An 18,585-nucleotide genomic window follows, 5' to 3' on the forward strand; every position below is an offset into this window, starting at 1 on the left:
TATTCGTTTCTATAGAGTGCTGCTTCTTTATTCAATCACAAATCCATTTTTTTTTTCTTTTTGTCCTCCTTGTACTGCCGGCACCGAGCACCTGATTGCAATAACGTGAGTGATGAATGGACCCCGAGCTTTGGCATAGCAGATGTGCTATATGCAAACCATAATCTGTTTTCATAAAACAACTAGGCAGGGTTCTAATTTTGAGTAACTCTATGGTTGAAAATAGTTTATAAATTATGGAAAGTGTGCTACTTGGTTTAAGAACTACTTACTAATTTTATTTGATTTAATTTTTTGAGGTCCACAAATACGTACTGTGTTTTTAAAAAGGACTGACTGTAACTGTGTCTAAAATTCATATACTATAGTCTGTTATAAGATGTATCTGAATTTTATTTAACAATTGTATTCCCTATAGCCTCTAGTTCAGTTTTATACCTATAATGCATTATTATTTAAAGTGTATAACTGTTGTGCATCTCACTGAACAGCACATAACACAATGTGGAGAAGAGCTTAAAAAATACAGTAAAAACAATATTGTGAGATATTGTCATAATTTATTTTATTATTATTTTATTATATATATATATATATATATATATATATATATATATATATATATATATATATATATATATATATATATATATATATATATATATATATATATATATATATATATATACATTTTAAAATGTATTCCAGTCATCCAAAGTGGATTTTTTTCACATGATCCATCAAAAATCATACTGTTCTTTTGAGCCTTCGGGGGTAAATATTAAGCAACAAAACTGATGGCACTGATCATAACAACAACCATTAATAACTGAGCACAAACAATAATAATAATAGTTTAACACCGTACATGTGACACTTAGACTAGAGTAATGGCCGCGGAAAATATCTTTATCATAACAGTATAAATAGAATTGACAAATATTAAAACTGAAAACAACTCTTTACAATTATAATAATTCACAATATTACAGTTTTTACTATATATTTTGATCAAATAAATGTAGCCTTCTTGAGCTATAAGATATAGGAATAGGAATACGAATACGAATACGAATAAGAATAATTTTGCCAAGACATTTTGTCATTCATATTAGGAGAAAATACAAATCTGAAATCCATTTCTCTTTGGCCACTTTTGTATTGACAATCTACACCATCTTATTGCAAGCACACATCAGCTGAAAAATAGCTTGAGTTATTGAATTGGCACATAAAAATAAAGATTAAAAGAGGCTCCGCGGGGAGAACTTGCAATCGTTTTTTCGCCATTTTACACAAGCTCTGTTTGGGGGCATTTTTCAAGGCACATCAAATCAGCCTCTAAACTGTCCTGACTGTTAGACTTTGGGGCAATCAATAATTCATGGTGCTTATTTTATACATGATTTAGAAACTGGTCAGGCAAGATGGCAGCTGGGTTCTGCGCTGAATTAAAACCCTGGCTATCTGCTTCGAATGAGCCATCTTCATCCCAGATCGACTGCAACAGGCAAACTTAACCACGCAAGAGCTCCGGAAACCTCGGCCAAACGAATCAACCTGAATTCCATTCTGCAATGCCGCTGTGGGCAGAAGTTGTGATTTAGAATGGGTCTTTGGCAGCGGCCTGCAACTCGAGCATTGCCATTAATCGAATGACAGCAATGCTGTTTTTCTCTGCTGGGGAGGATTGATGTTCCCAGTGTGCTGTGTGGGGCTAATGAGCATGAGGGAGATGAGACGGAGGGGGAAAAGCAACATTAACAACACCAACAAATAGACAGGAGGACCAACAGCTTCCAAACCCATCCATTAAGCACTAGTGAATATTTATGGAGCTGCCCAACATCTTTTTCCCTGTTTTGCTCTTTTATTCGCCTTTTTGTGCTTAAAAAAAAAAAAAAACACCTTTCCAAGCCAAAGGAGTTCAGAATTTACATAAAATACATTTTTTTAATTTAATTTAATTTTATTAAATTTTATTTAATTTTATTTAATTTAAGACACTGCCAATATCTGCATATTTATTTGAACCTCTTAATTCTGAGGGAATGTTCTCTCAGTGTGTTGCCAATTCTATTTACACAAATCCACCCTGATGAGTTACAAGATCTTGAGTAAACCAATATAATGACTTCAGTCATGCCAGTTTGCCACGGATGAATGTGAATAAGTGAGAAGATCAAGGAAATGTAATTAGCAGGTTGCTGTTGTTTCCTTTTTCCTGTAAATATTTATAAATTATCCCCAAAATAACTTCTTCATAATTTGATCCTAACAGAATGCACAGCAAACTTGAGGCTAAGATGTGATTTGTAGTAAAATAAATTGGGAGGACAAATTATTTTAAACACATACATTCGGTATAAATGTATGCATAAACATGAAAAGGTAATAATATTATAGCAACTGTATGTAAATTATAGGCACTGTATTTTTTATTTTTTTTTACAGCCAGTTATGCTACTTTATAACATGTTCCGCCAGATTTATTCGCAATGTCTTTTCTCTCTCTCTCTCTCTCTCTCCTCTCTCTCTCTCTCTCTCTCTCTCTCTCTCTCTACTAAATTACTGTTTTTGTTTTGGTCAATGTGATTCTAGCCAATTTACTCAATAGCATCTCGAAACCCCGGGTTGCCAGTAGGCAGAAAACATAGCATATTGAAATATGGAAGTGCGCAAATGAACTGTACACTGGCAAATGAAGACCTGCCCCTCTCAGTTACTGTTGCTACGTTCGACAAGCCATACTGCTCTTACACCACACATCATTTTTTTGCTTAGTCTAAAATACATCGGAAAGCAAAGAGGACACTGACAACGCGTCGATAGACAAGACAGAATAATAACATTTTATGGCTCTTTAATGCGTCATAAATTATCTCTGATCTTTTCATATTTACTTAAAGCACAAAATAAACATAAATGAACATCAGAAGGTATTTTATTTAATCCGCGGAAATATGTAAATACACACTTTTTTTATTTTGTTAAAAATCCAACAAAGTTATTCTACTCTGGTAGATTCGGCGTCATGACTGGTCAGATCGCCTGTTAATCAAGCTGCCTGTGAAGGGTCAATTTCGGTCATTCCTGTTGCGTGTCCTCAATCTGGCAACCCGAATAAGTTTCGAGTCTGAGAAGGAGGGGCGGAAGAATCCATTCTCTCCAATATTTTGAATTCAGACTGCACAACCCATTTCAACCACTAGCTTCAATATTAATGCACAAGTTTATTTTTCTCAAGATAAATAATTTATAATGACTAATAAATAAATATATAACTGATGATGAAAATTGTGGTGAATTGCTTGAATATGTGGTTTACATATGCAGTCCCATTTACCGTTGTTTGGCAAATCTTCGACACAATAAACAGCTTCACGAGTGCAAAATATTTCCCCAAACTGATTTCACATAGGGTTCAGTTGGTAATGTGAATGTATCACTTTGATAAACAGAAAGTTGCTTGGTTTGATAATGACTTCTGTGAGATAGAACTGGGCGATATATCTAACAATACGTTCATGCACATCTAGTGAGTAAATCTGGTTCCATGATTACCGCTAAATCGCCATCACCTGCTTTTAAATGGAGCAGCATTTAATAGACAGAGCCGTAGATCACTGACAAGCTACGCAATATCGCGTTCATTATCGAATGCGATTCATCTGGGATAATGAACGCGATATTGGGTAGTTTGTCAGCGATCTACGGCTCTGTCTATTAAATGCCGCTCCAATTATAAGCAGGTGATGGCGATTTAGCGGTAATCACAGAAGCAGATGCGTATGATCATATCGTTAGATATATCGCCCAACCCTACGGTGAGAGCAGCGCTTCATACATTGCTACACAGCTCCTAATAGACAATGGACTTCTTTTGGTCCACAAAATTTTGAAAAACAAAAATGTGTCATTTTCCAGGACACTCAAACAGTGTCCCCTACACAGTGTTCCCCCAAAGCTACAAAATTAAATCCACACAGGGTGGCATCTAAAGGGGGCTTTCCAGGATCTGATGCTATATCTTTCCTTCTGTAAATAAAATCTTAAACTTTGAGTCTGTACTGAAAGCTGATTACAGATGCTATGATAAGCCGCAAAACCTGACCTCTCATCAAGAACACTAGTCATAACAAATGCTGATGAATATCAGTGTAAATACAAGCCTGTGCTTTTAAATGAGTGCCTATCAGTGAAATGCTATGATATTGACTTAAATGGGCTTGTTAAGGAGGAATTCAAACAGTTCTTTCATTTTCTGAAGAGCTGGCGCTTAGACTGAGGAAAACATGCCACTTATTTATTTTAAGACCTCGATAATAACACTCAAACGAAAAGCTTTTTTTTTTTTTTTTGGCTGTGATTAACGTGACTTTAAAAAGAAAACTGAGAGATGTTTATATCAGGAGAGAAACACCGATGGAGTTTCTTTCTTTGACTGTCATTTTTAAGCCAACTAATTGACTAAAAGTAACTTGCTCTACTGTTCAAAGAAGAATGGGTTGCTCATGTTCCAGAATCCAACAAGAGACATTGGAATTCTGTCAAGAGTCATTGGAATTCAGTCCAGTCCCACTGCAATTAACATAATTAACACTACTGCCATCTTAATACAGCTCCACACCTCAGGCCACAGCCAGACTGCTCTCGCGGAAACTGGTATACATGCATAATTAATATGCCTTACCACATGCAATTAAATATGACTTCACACATGAAAGACAATGTAACTGATGGATTCAATTAGATAATGCATACAGCAAATGCGGAAAGGCCACAAAAATCAGTCAAAATCAGCTGCTCGGGCTATATGGGGACAGACAAAAAGGTTGTTGTCATTTGTTTTGTTCTTAATAAACAGCCCTGGAGATACTGTGTGTGAGTCAATGTGCATTATTAATTGTGAAAAAAAGAGCGTCTTTGTAATATTGTTTGTCATCAAAGTGGTAAATTTTGTTCAAAACAACTTTCTTTTTTAGCCCTACAAATATGTCCCAATGTACTTTTTTTTTAAATATATTTCACTTAGAAAAATGTCAGATGGAAGTAAGTGGGTTGAAAACACTGTAACGTTATATTGAACATAAAGACCAATTTAGAGGTTGAAATTAATCTGTTACTTATGTAATATAAGACATAATATAAGATGTTTTGCTCTCATCTCAAAAACCATGGATTTGTAAATAAAACTGATAATTAGTAGATGGGATATTTATATTATATAGAGAGAATATTTCATATTTAATGTATACATACAGGGTTTATCGTTATTTAGAACTAAATGAGCTAAATCTACTTTGGTTTAATTATGTTTCAATAAAATAAAAATTAAGTGAAAAAAATATATATCATTAAAGTTTCTCGTTTGAGTTCAAGTATTAGAATAACTAAAACTTAATCATAAGAATAAGAATAATAATAAACCGTTTTTTATAAATAAATAAAAAATGGCCAAAATATACAATAAAATGACAAAACCTTTAACTAAAATGAAAACAAAACAATTAAATAAATATAAATCTGGTTTAAAATATGAACAAAAAACTACATAAAGGCTCCAGAGTTAACTCTAGTCCTCAAGTAAGAGTTGCAACAGATGTACAAAGTTTTTTAATCACATCTGCTGCACTTTCTCACAGGTATCATGAAAGTTCATTCGGAAGCACACACTAGAGGAAGGAAATCCAGATGAGATCTCCACACTTCACTAGCGGCCGCGAGCACAGCTTTAGGCAAAGTCAGACACCGAAGAACTTTCTGAATGCCCACAAGATATGGACAAAGCATTTTAAACCAGACACATGCATAATTGAAATGCTCAAAGGGTTTAGAACTGTAAATGAAATACAATTATTATTTAATACAAGATAAGTGTCACAGAAGCCTCATGATAAATTTAGAGCGAGCGCTTATTAAGACCCTACCTTCACCGTCTGTCCTGCCTCAGGTCCGTCCTATTGGGAACAGAAGCAGATAATTAGTTGGGAATTCAGGAACACCTCTGTCAATAATTCAGTAGCATTTTAATTTCAAATGAATCACTGCACTTTCACGTGACCATGTGTGTGTCAAAGTGCCTCATTTTTATCCATCTTTTTTAATGCTTTTGAGCCAAGAGATACTTAAATTATTATTATTTTTATTCAAATACATGTGAATAAAGTTGGAAGAAGGTGAGATTTATAAGTGTAATGGCTTTAAAGTTAAATAATATGACTAATTATATAACCACAGAATTTAACAATGTATATACATTGTCCTATAAAATATACTGTACAATTAGATACAGTATATGATTGTGCATTATATGTTAAGTAAATTAAATTAGCAATGTGCAAATAAAATATCAAAAGTTTAGATATTTATTTAGTATTCTCATTTTTCACTTCCACATGAAAATCAAACACCTCTGACGCATCACCTTTTCAGAAAGAGAGCTTTATCTGTAGAACAGCCTTTCACTATTTGATGAAAGTAAATCTAATCTCATATCAACTCCTGCAGCAAAGGATATTGATTATTTTCTTTTGTCTGGTAAATTAAATAAGTCAAATTCTGAGCAGGACAAAGATTTCATACATCTTTAAAGGGTTAGTTCACCCAAAAATGAAAATCATGTCATTAACCCTCTGGATTCGGAAGTGAAAACAATGCGATGTCTGTTTTTCACGTCTCTCTTCATTATCTTCTAATGTGACCACGCCCCCGCGCTGAACGCTTTACTCAGATTGTTATGTTTCACTTGAATACACCCACACAACAGAAGACAACACAGCCAGACTGTTCTTCAAGTTCTTTTATTTTACTGTTTGCTTCGCGATGAGAGGAATAAGACATAATTCACCCCAAAAAGATTTGATGTGGTTGAGGATTTGAAATGTTGATTTCCTCAGAAAAAAAAAATGAAGCACTTTATTCAGCAGAGATCATAAACATGAGTAAGTCTCTTTTAATTTATTTATATACTTGTAGTAGTTTTCACATAACATGTAAACATTTTACTAGATAGACTTTTTCCAAACTATAGTTCCTGACTAAATGTATAATCAAGTGAAATATTATGAAGTTTCAATAACAATATACAATACTATACCATTCAAAAGCTTGATGTAAATAATATAAATGTAACAAATAAATGTAACTGTAACAAATGTAACAAACAATGTTGTTCTTTCAATTTATCCCCCCTAAAAAACTGGAAAAAAATATTACATAAAAAAAAAAAAAACCTTTGAAACCTTTGAATAGCCTCATCTGGCAGTCTAGAAAATAAGACTGTTAAAAGGACTTCTGAATGATAGTGTGACTGGAGTAATGATGCAAAAAATGAAGGTCAGCTTTGATTGTTCCTAATAAACTGTTTTACTGCTCCCCCAAGTGGATATTAAATTATGTTTTGGGATAATCAAATATATTCTAAATAAACTACAAACATAAAATTATATACATTGATTTTGTTCTCACATTCTTTCTTGTAACTCCTCACTCACAGTGACAGAGCTGAATGAGAGGCTCATTATGCAGCTCATTATGTGGGCCTTTGTCTTCTCAGGTGTAAATCACAATGATATTCATGATAGTTGATGCATACTCGCATATGACTTTTTACAAACAAAAAGTGTCTTAGAAAATTCAAATAAATATATTGTTTTCTGTAAGTGAGTAAAAAAGATGATTTTCACATAATTTAGAAAGAAAAATTCTAGGCTACAAGCTCCAGTTCTCAAAAAAAAAAAAAAAAAAAAAAAAAAAACAATGTTCTTTATGTGTTTTTGCCTTATTCAAGTGTTTTAACATTTTAAGTTTTTCACTAACCACACATAACATTTTTTTTCTCAAATACACAATCATGTACATACATGCTGCTCACATATTTTTATAGCCCAGTTTGTGCTGATTACAGTGAGACTAGACTTTAGCCATTTAGCCAGGCCCCAAAAATACCCTTAGACTCCAGAAGGTTAATGACTCACCCTTGTGTCGTTCCAAACCCATAAGACCTACGTTCATCTCCGGAACACAGTTTACGATATTTTAAATTTAGTCCGAGAGCTCTCAGTCCCTCCTTTGGAAATGTGTGTACGGTATACTGTCCATGTCCAGAAAGGTAAGAAAAACATCTTCAAACTAGTCCATGTGACATCAGAGGGTCAGTTAGAATTGTTGAAGCATCGGAAATACATTTTGGTTCAAAAATATAAAAACATTATGACTTTATTCAGTATTGTCTTCTCTTCCGGGTCATTAATGACATGATTTTCATTTTTGGGTGAACTAACCCTTTAAGGCTCATATAGTATAAAGCTGTGAAAATATGGACTTCATGCTCAAAGATTTATTTACAAGCCCAAACTGAAAAAAATATGCAATTTGGTGCAGTTGTGACATTTATATAGCCAAAAATCACGGTATACAGTAAATCAATAAAATCTTTCTAACAGTACAACAGACTGTTTACATAAATCAGTTGTCATATTTCCCAATAATATGCCAGTAATATGATATTTAAATGTACAAAAATATGATCAAAGCTGGAGCTGTAGTTATTGTGAGGCAAAACATACTGTAATGCACCAATGCAAAGATGATTGAGATATGAACAGATAAATGTTCTTTAAAAATTTGATATATATATATATATATATATATATATATATATATATATATATATATATATATACAGTATATAAAAATTGAAGACTAGATCACCATACTTAATTTAACTCAATGAACTTGTATAAGCTGTATGAACTTGTATACCTGAATGGCGATGGTTAGAGAGGACGCCTGAAAGTGTTTCTCAATCACATCGGCTATTTTCTGTGTGGTCATGAACAGATCTGCCACCTCATCAGGACGAAGATCTCGAAATCTCTCAACGACACGAAGAGGACAAACTAGAACATCTATAGGAAGAGCTTGTCAAGGAAAAAACATTTTAAAACCAGGAAAACACACATTACTGCACAGGTTTGGGTTCCAGTACATAAAAAGATTTCACTCTTTCATAAAGAGTTATAAGCAATATGCATGCTAATATGATTTTAGTGTGAAAATTACCCATATATATGCCATGACAGAGTGAAGCCTAAAACCATGAACTGGAATAAACAAATATATAAATATGAATAAATAAAATGAAATAAACATCAATAATAATAAAAATAATCAAATCTAAAACAAACGCACACACACAACTTCCAAACATTTGCCCTGTAGACCAATAAAATAATAATTATTATTACTATTATTATTATTTAATTTTTTTGAAGATTGTAAATTGTGAAAATTACTTGATCTACAGTAAAACGTTTTATTTAGTGCGTACCATTGTAAAGACTGTAAATCTTTAGCTTGGCTTAACTTTTATTGTAATCTGGAATATTCCTTTAAGTTGCATTTACAGAAAGTTAAATTGTATTTACAAGACAGAACATTCTTTTGAGCCTTTGTAACAAATTCACCTTTAACTGACAATGTGATTTCTGTTATACAATGGAAAGGTATTGCAGAATCTGAGTAGAACAAATCTCTTGCCACTCTAGAGATGAAGACAAACATTACAGAGGGGCCAATATCACCTAACTTAATCTAGACGAATAAAAAAAAAAAAAAAAAACTATAATAACCACATGAAGACAAAACAGGGACAGGCTGAACTTATGAATGAAGAAAGAAGCTCTGAACTCTGAATTTTTTTGTTCCTGCCCTGAATACTAATAACATGAGATCTACAGCACACATACACACTGATGTAAACCCACAAAAAACTCACACACAAGCAAAATAGAGCAGACCCTCCATGCCAGACAAATTATTGGAATATCAATGGTTCTGATGTGGGAGAGATAGGCCCAATTTGAATTGGAAATGGATGAATGATTCTGATAGGCATCAGCGTTCAAAAGAGAAAGCTCAGAGAGAAGAGTCCTCCTTCACAACTGCCCTGCTTGACTCCAAACAGCTTTTATTAAAAAAGATTCATAACATCTCATATCGCATGTCTCATTTCTTGATTGTTGTTTTCTTCTTGCCAAACGCTTCGATTCTATTCTTCCTGCCCTTCGTCCTTCATAACAAATCACTCCAGAACATTTACACTGAAAATCAAATAATTTCAAAATAAGACAAATACAGGACAGGCTTTCGATGCACATCATGGGATGGATGGATGGATGTATGGATGGATAGATTTTTTTTCATGCTGCTAAAAGGACCAACATGGCGTATACACTGAAAAGTTTCAGGGTCGCGAAAATGTGTGTTACATCAATTTAAAAAGAAAATATGGTTGCTCTTTAAAAAAAAAAAAAACAAGTTTGAAAACCATTGGTCAACTGGACGAATGGGAATACATTTCCACAGATACTCTCCAAAATCTTGTGGAAAGCCTTCCCAGAAGAGTGGAGACTGTTATAGCTGCAAAGGAGGTCAAGCTCCAGTCCAATAACTTTGTATTTAGAATACAATGCCGCTGTTGGTCTATTGTTGGTCTAATGGTCAGGTCTCCAAATACTTTCTATATAGTGTATCTCCAGTAGGTAGACTTACTTTGACAACAGTAGGGGCGTTCTCTCAAAATTAAAGGTGAACGATGCAACATACAGTAACACCAGCAGGCATCTCTTATACTTCATTAAAGTAGACTCTACAGTAGAGCTGCAAGGAAGGAAAAACATCTTCACTTTCTCTCTCTCTCTCTCTCTCTCTCTCTCTCGGGTCATGAAATCAATAGCCATTTGATTCACCACAAACAGGAAGATATTCTAACAAAACAATTTTATGAACTCTGTAAGCCACTGACATTAAGGTTCAGAGTTGAAAGAAAAACTTAGGAGGGATATTAACCATGCTGACATGAATACTGCAGTAAATTGATGCAAAAAAATTTCTCAGACCTTTTTTTTTATACGTTCATACAGTATATCAGCATCGTGTTGGCAGGTTGTACTGCATACTACTAACAAAAATGTGTTCGTATATCTTAAATCAAAACTCAGATACATTCTTACATAATTCATTCTTACAGCCAGACAGAAATTCATCATACTGTTTGAAGGACTACACTACATGAGTACGTTAGGCCGCTCACAGCATAATGGTCACATCCCAGGAGTCTCTGTGAAAGGCACACAAGATTTGTTTCCTCGGCTTTCATGTAAAGCTTGCTGGAATGCAATCAGATGCCATATTAACCGGTGTCTTTCACCCCAGTGTGGGCTACATGTACGCATCACTAGGGATAAAGAAAAAAAAAATATATATATATATATAGCATCTGCTTCAACAAAGCAGATGAAGGAGGGTAGTAATAGGAAAGAGATGGCATGCAAGATGGCAGTTTGGCATGAAATATTTACAGTTTCTTTGAGGAACCAGTATTGATGAGCTGAGGTCTGGTCATTTTTACAGACTTCATTTCTGGTACTGTATATGGAGGATATTTCGATCTATTCGGGGGAAACTAATTTTCTAAATGTTTGAGTTACAGGTTTTATCACCTGATGTCTGTGATGCCATGTACCTATTCAGACAGGAATAACATCTCTGTGTTTAATTACAGAGATGGGATCATCTGTTTTGTACATCTGGGCATTGCAGAGCTCACATGCTTTGTATGTGTGCATTGCTTATAGATATAAACCATAACATCAACTGCCATGACCATGTTTAATTTCCATTAAGGTACATTTGTAGCATAATTAAATCATTATATAATTCAGTGCAAAAATGAATGTGAGTAATCTTACCTGACACTGATATTAATGTAGTCAGTCTTAATAGTTTATGCGATTTTCTGTGAAACACAGATTTCTCTAATGCCCCCCTGTAAAACTGGTGCTGTCCAAAAAGAGCTTTAGTTGACACAAAATAACACAGTCAGTGACAGTCCTAGACCCAAACTTACTGTGAACAACAACGGATACATTTAGTCAGAGGTGAGTTAGAAATAAAAAGGAAGAACATTACAAACAATAAAAATACAAACACTAACAAACATATTAAATTAACTAGTTAGATATAAAATAATAATAGCCTACTATACAGAAACTGAATAAAGTACTAAAATTTATGTATATGTATATAGATTCATTCTCATTAAAGTTACTAAAGTTATTCAGTCAAGAGCAGTGAATTACTTTTAAATGACAGGGACAACAGCAGGTTTATTAGGCTACCACTTTAAAGGGGGGTGAAATGCTCATTTTCACTCAATCTCCTGTTAAGCTTGAGTGCCTATAGAGTAGTACTGCATTCTTCATATCCCCAAAAAGTCTTTAGTTTTAATTTATTTATAAGAGAAAGATAGTCTGTACCGTTTTTTTAATCTGTACCGTCTGGAGGCGTGACGTGTGGGCGGAGCTAAAGAATCACGAGCGCCAGTAAGCTTTTGCGTTGAGAGCGTCCGGAAGCTGTGACATTACCGTGAGGAAAAAAACATCATCCAAAACAAACCATGGCTAACAGTCAGATTCAGCGTATATTTATGATCCAGAATCAGATCCAGAGGCTGAAATTGAACAAGAGCAGCAGCAGCAACGACTACAGCAGGACATCCCTATGTGGTATGTATTGAAACTGTATATATTTGCTTAGCGGTTTTGGAAAATGACTAAGTTCCACTTTATGTCATCTTTTTTTTTTTTAAGGTGTACATGTGGGAAGTGCAATCTGATGCCAACATCGCATGTTGTTTACTTGATGTGCTTACGCGCCGATAGCTAAGTTAACAACACAGAGATATTTGAAGCAGTTTTACTCACCGCCTGCGTTTCCAACACACGATCGTGACCCTTTTTCGTTGGGATTGCATCATCCGTAAGAAATAAACGATATGCAAATCCGGCGTCAAATTGGACCTTGTTTGTAAAACAAGCATCTTCGAAATGCAGGGAACAAACACAAACCCTTGCACAACTCCGTTGATGCTCTGTAAAAATAAACTCCATCCACTGGTCCCTTAATGCTGTTTTTTTTTTTTTTTGGTAATCTGTGCAGGGTTGTCTTGCCCTGGCAACCAAAAACACACTTCTTTTGTGACATTTCACTCTCTCGCTCTGATCAGTGAATGTCTCTGCTCTGCTATACGGGAGCGCACGCTCTTCCGGGAGAAGTGCCTTAGGACCCATATAAGGAAATTCCGCTCCATCTAATGTCACACAGAGCCATACTCGAAAAAAACTTTCAGAAACTTGTGACAAACCGGAAGGAGTTTTTTTGGAACAAAAATACTCCTTCAAACGTACAACTTAATTTTTGAAACTTTGTCCACGTTTAGCATGGAAATCCAACTCTTTAACAGTGTAAAGAACTCAGTATGCATGTGGGAACGAGCGAGGCCGGTAGAGTGATTGGGAAATCCGCGACATCTGCGCCCCACCACCGGTCTTGAGTCCTACAGAGGAGATGGAAGGATATAAAACTGGAGCGACGATAGTGAAGGACGAGAGAGGACCAGGCCTGGGCCATATTTTATGTTTTGGTTTTTATTTATGCGCACCAGTCGTCCGTGAGGGGCTGGTGCGCTGTTTTGTGTTTATTTTGAATATTAAAGTTTAATTTTGATTGAGCGCCGGTTCCCGCCTCCTTCTTCCCGATGATTATGGAGATTTTATATCATTACAGCATGAAATAGTATTTCACCCCCCCTTTAAGACGGGCAAACTTATTGTCTCAGATGGCCTGGGTATGCAGAGCATTAGCAGCTTATATGGACAGAGCGCCACTGAGATACTGATACACGGATATACTCTAAATACAGTGCCCTCAAGTATTGGGACAGTAATGACAAAATTGCTTTGTTTGCTGTGTAGTGAAGACATCTGTAAATATGATTAAAAGATGAATATGAGACAACACTGCAGAATGTCACATTTTATTATTAGCTGTTTTAACACGTACATGTTTTACCAAATACAAAGGACAGCATGTAGTTGCTGGTTGCTGATGCCACCAGTGGTTTTTAAACTCTTCATTTCTCCATGTCTTTTTTTTTTTTTTTTTTTTTTTTTATAGCTCTAATTGACTTTAGTTGAGTTTTAGTTGACTCTAATTGAGCATCCGAAATACTTGCTTTGCAGCTCGCTCATCTTCATCCGGGTTTGTGTGTATCGCCATCAAATGAAAGACTTAGAATGCAGAAACAATGGATATAAATGATACAACACATTCCCTGATTTTAATATTTGAACAATTAATGCAACAAGATGCAGCTAATCACTGAGAAAGACCTGTGAAGCAACTGTTCCTATGCTTATGCTCATACCAGATAGGGGATGTATGTATATATAATGCCTCAATTCAAGGTAATGAATTCAAGGAGGTGCCTTAATTGAACAACAGTTACAGTTTTTTGTTCTTTATTTTTCTGATTGATGTCCATATGCTATCGTTCATGTCAGAAATGTGCATATACCAAACTGAATTTATCTCCTACACCATGTAAAGTAGTTTTTTTTTAACTCTAGTTTGACTGTTTTCTCATAATCACCCACAGATGCATGGCAACATCAGATCAATGGCAGTATTCTCAGTCATAGCATTTATTTGACTGCTTTCATCTCTTCATCTCAGGTTTACAGTCCTTTGCTAATCCGTCCTTTCAAACATCTGCCCTTGAACCTTACACTACTGAAACGTTGACACATCAACAGAAAAATCAGCTCTGAGCAGCTGAGTAATGTGATCGAACGATACCCACATAAAAAGGAAAGCAAGTAAATAAATAAATGGAGACACCACTGGAAACACCGTTGGATCGCAAATTCCAATTAGCCCTCAAAATCACATTCGGGAGCTAAGCGGCTAGCGGGAAATGAACATGGCAGTAGCCATGGCAGCCAACAGGGTGAAATTTAATGCAACAATTAGTGCTTAGTGCAGGGAACGTGACCTCTCTGATAGAGTAGGACTCTGTGCTCAGGATCCAGTAATGTGTGCTGAAGAGTGGGTCAGGGAGTCAATACAGTGCAAAATATGACCAAGATGGAACACAGGAAGTCCCCACCTCATCATTTCAGAGAAGTGTGACCCATCGGTGCTGATGAAACAATTAACAGAGGGAATCCACAGCCTTTGACTTTGCATGGTTTTCTTCTGTTCTTATGGCATGTCTTATATTCGGGGGGGTGTTCCCTCTACAAAATAGCAATGAAGCTTAAAAATAAAGGGTGTGAAAGTGTATAAGGTAAGAAAGGCCTATTTTCTCCCTTTTTTGCTTTCCTTTTTCCTTCCAGCTCAAGTTTTGACACTTAATAGGGCTATTTTGGACACACAAAAAAAGCAGGACACGACTGAGCAATACAGACAGTCTTTTAGCCTGTGATGAACCCAGCAGGGGAAAAATGAATCAAACTGCCTTTATTCGCTTCACACCGTAACTACAGGACTGTCAGAACAAAGAGATCTCAAACACAGCTACCAATCCAGCCTGTCTGCCTTATTACAGGCCTCCTAAAGCACACAAAACTCGCCAGCCGCCCGCTTGAGTGACAGAACTGCTGGCAAAGGGCTTATTTAGCAAATATATAAAAGAGAAGGTGAGGTAGCTAGAGTACGCTCTTTTATTTATCAACCCACCAAACTGGCTCTTCAATATACTGTACCTACCATCATTTTGTGCTGTCCTCATTGCAGTCATTGCAGACAAATGGCTTTTTAATTGCAGTAAGAAACCCTGCAATCACATGCTCCTAACTTTAACAGCATCAGTCACCTAAAACGTTTTAATATAAGCTTAGACTAATTCAAAAGCATGGTGTGGTCATTATATTTTATGTGCCATTTGCACCATACAGTTACGTCTATCCTCTGTATAGATGCAAACACAAGCACACAAACAGTAATTATCCCTAAGAACCAGGGCAATTAAACAGCATGCCAGGCAAAAGAGAGAGGTGGTTTATGTTCTGGCAGGAGCATAGATTGCATTTTTAGGTGGGACAACAAACAGAAATTTGTTTTATAGTTTTGATTTCAATGTTGACAATTTGATGTTTTGCTGAAATTGGAAGGAAATCACACTGTGTATTGGAGAGAGCGTGAGTAAGGTAAGGAACCTAAGCTGGTTTTGTGTGTTTTAGTCGGTTTAATGTTGTCTTAACTGGTTTAAGATGGTTTCCTAGCATGACCAAATGGGAACTGTCCAAATTCCCCCTAAAATCAGCCATCAGATCATCCTCGCCACTCTGGAAGACTAAACAAGACCATCAACCCAGGTTAGATGGGTTAAAGATTGATTTTCTCAGGCTAGTCATACGATTTGCTCAATTTCTGAGGTTCACTGCACTGCATGTAGTGATAAAGACAATATATAATTTGGTTTGAAGCAGCTGACAATAAGTAACCAAGATATCAGTCCATGTTAGCCATTAGCATCTGAGAAAACATGCTAAATTATAGAGACTTTATGCTAACAGTCAAAACTTTGATTTGTGTAACTAGAAACAAAATGTTCTTAACCTGTGAAGCAAATCCTTTCCCGTTCTGATAGCTAATCTAAAAGCAACCATCATTCTCTGTCAGGAAAGATCTCCCAATACGCCACTTCGCGAGGGAACAGAAGCATCCAAGGTGACAGAAAACTTTTACTATCTAATAAAACATTATCATTTGTGAGAGCACATATGGGACGCATCTGCATATACAGAGATTATTAGAAAAGCAGGTGACAAAAGCTCACTAGCGTTCAGCCGTCAGACAGTAGGTAGGCTAATACCACGGGGTAGGTATCACCAAAATGCAGCGTCCTAATTCCAAGGTGGATTTTTGGAGGCTCTGATCCATGAACTTGCTCATCATCGCTCTACACACCTTGCTGCACCTTCAGGTTAATGGCAGTATTCACACACAGGTTCATCCACATGTCTCTGTCCTATTACGCGGTGACAGACGGTCTCTCTGCGGCCTGCAGGATCATCCTTCACACTTGATTAGCAAGGCAAATAGGCAGGAACGGGAGCGTATCATGGGAGAAAGACTTCACATGTGACACCTTCAAATGGACGCCACCAACCCAAGGGAGAGTTTAATATGAACACAAGCCGTTTTCCTGTGACACGCAGGATGAGGGGAAAGCAATAATTAGGAAAGGATATCAGTGGGATGACAGAGAATGACTAATCTCAACAGTACTGAAGGCTGAGAAGAATGGTTAGCAGTACCCGCGTGGAATTATTAAAGATTTATTGAAACAAAAATGTTCATGACAGCAGGAGGATCCCTTGTGACTGGTCATAAATGATGGCGAAATTATTATCTAAATCATTTATAGTATATTATATCAATAAAACTGACAGTCATGAAACAGTTTCTTCATGTAACTTTTCAATATCAACTTTAAATAATAAAGTACAGCTTTTACTTGAAATATGAATATTGTATAATGAATATTTTGATTGGCGTACATTGATGAATAAATGGCAGATTTAACATTTATGTTTAGCAACTGTTTAAACAATTTTCATACACACCCATACTTCAATATACACTGTAAAAAATGATTTTTTGAACTTGTAAATAAAGATAGCATCAGTTAAGTAAATTTTACAAACAAATACTATTTTGTCTTTTTACTTCAAAATATCATGTTTAATTCAATAAGCTACTTGAGGTTTCATTTTTATTTATTTTACTTAAATACACAAGTAAATTCAAATGGAACTGACTAGGTATAAATGAAAGTTAAAACTCAAGTATATTTTACTTGGAACCGTTTGTTATGTTTACAAGGATTCTTTAAGTAAATATCAAAGTTATGATGCCATATTTCCCATCAAGCAATGGGGCATGAATAATTAAAAATGTACACTGTTTTATGGTTGCTTTTGTTGTTAGTTGTTTATTTTAGTTGTTAGTTGTTGTTTGTTTTACTAACATACTGTTTTGTGACACAAAAAATGACCCATTGATACTCAAACACTATTCACTGATTGTCACCGTCATTGTGTGTGGTGTACCAAGTATTGAGGTCTCTGTGTTCAGATGGCTATTAATTTTTAAAAAAGTGGGCATATTATCTTAAAATGATAACAGCCGGTCTACATGCTTATTTGCATGTTTGCAAGTGAACCAAATGCTTTAATAACACGGTGATTTACCAGTGTTACCTTGTTAAAGTAAATTGCATAAACTCACAGATTTTATTAAATTCAATGTTTAAGTTGTACTTAAAATATATGAGTGCAAAATTTGCAAAAGAAAAATACAGTTGTACGCTTTTTTTCAGTAATAAGCATTAGGCTACACAATGTAAAATTCAGAAACAAAGAGTCACCAAAATTAACTGGGAATTTCCAAGTAAACCTAACTTAAAAATGTCTAATTAAACCTACTAATAATTATGTTTAGGCTTTTACTTAGCAAATGTTTGTAAATTTACTAAAATTTTCTGAGTGAAAAAACTTAGCAAGCTTTTTTCAAGTAAATCCTACTCCACATTTTTTACAGTGTAGATTAACTTCTGAACATATGTGATAATGTGATTTTGTAATAAAAGTTATGCATTTTTAATATATTAAATATAACATTAAATATGCTGTGTAACAGTGTTGTTATTGTGAACGAAAGTGTATATCTCAC

The 18,585-nt window shown here is 35.2% G+C and overlaps 1 protein-coding gene across 2 annotated transcripts in view; it reads right to left on the reverse strand.

The window, feature by feature from the left end:
* Nucleotides 1-18,585, reverse strand: part of fhit (fragile histidine triad diadenosine triphosphatase) — a 281,381-nt gene that overhangs the window by 53,182 nt on the left and 209,614 nt on the right. For both annotated transcript variants that reach the window (XM_052569249.1, XM_052569250.1), the window contains 2 exons: nucleotides 8,767-8,912; nucleotides 5,931-5,960 (listed from right to left, as the gene is read on the reverse strand). In XM_052569249.1, coding sequence (XP_052425209.1) covers nucleotides 5,931-5,960; nucleotides 8,767-8,912 — 176 coding nt within the window. The remainder of the gene's footprint in view (nucleotides 1-5,930; nucleotides 5,961-8,766; nucleotides 8,913-18,585) is intronic.

The sequence above is a fragment of the Carassius gibelio genome, chromosome B11 (assembly GCF_023724105.1).
Source record: "Carassius gibelio isolate Cgi1373 ecotype wild population from Czech Republic chromosome B11, carGib1.2-hapl.c, whole genome shotgun sequence".
Lineage (NCBI taxonomy): Eukaryota > Metazoa > Chordata > Actinopteri > Cypriniformes > Cyprinidae > Carassius > Carassius gibelio.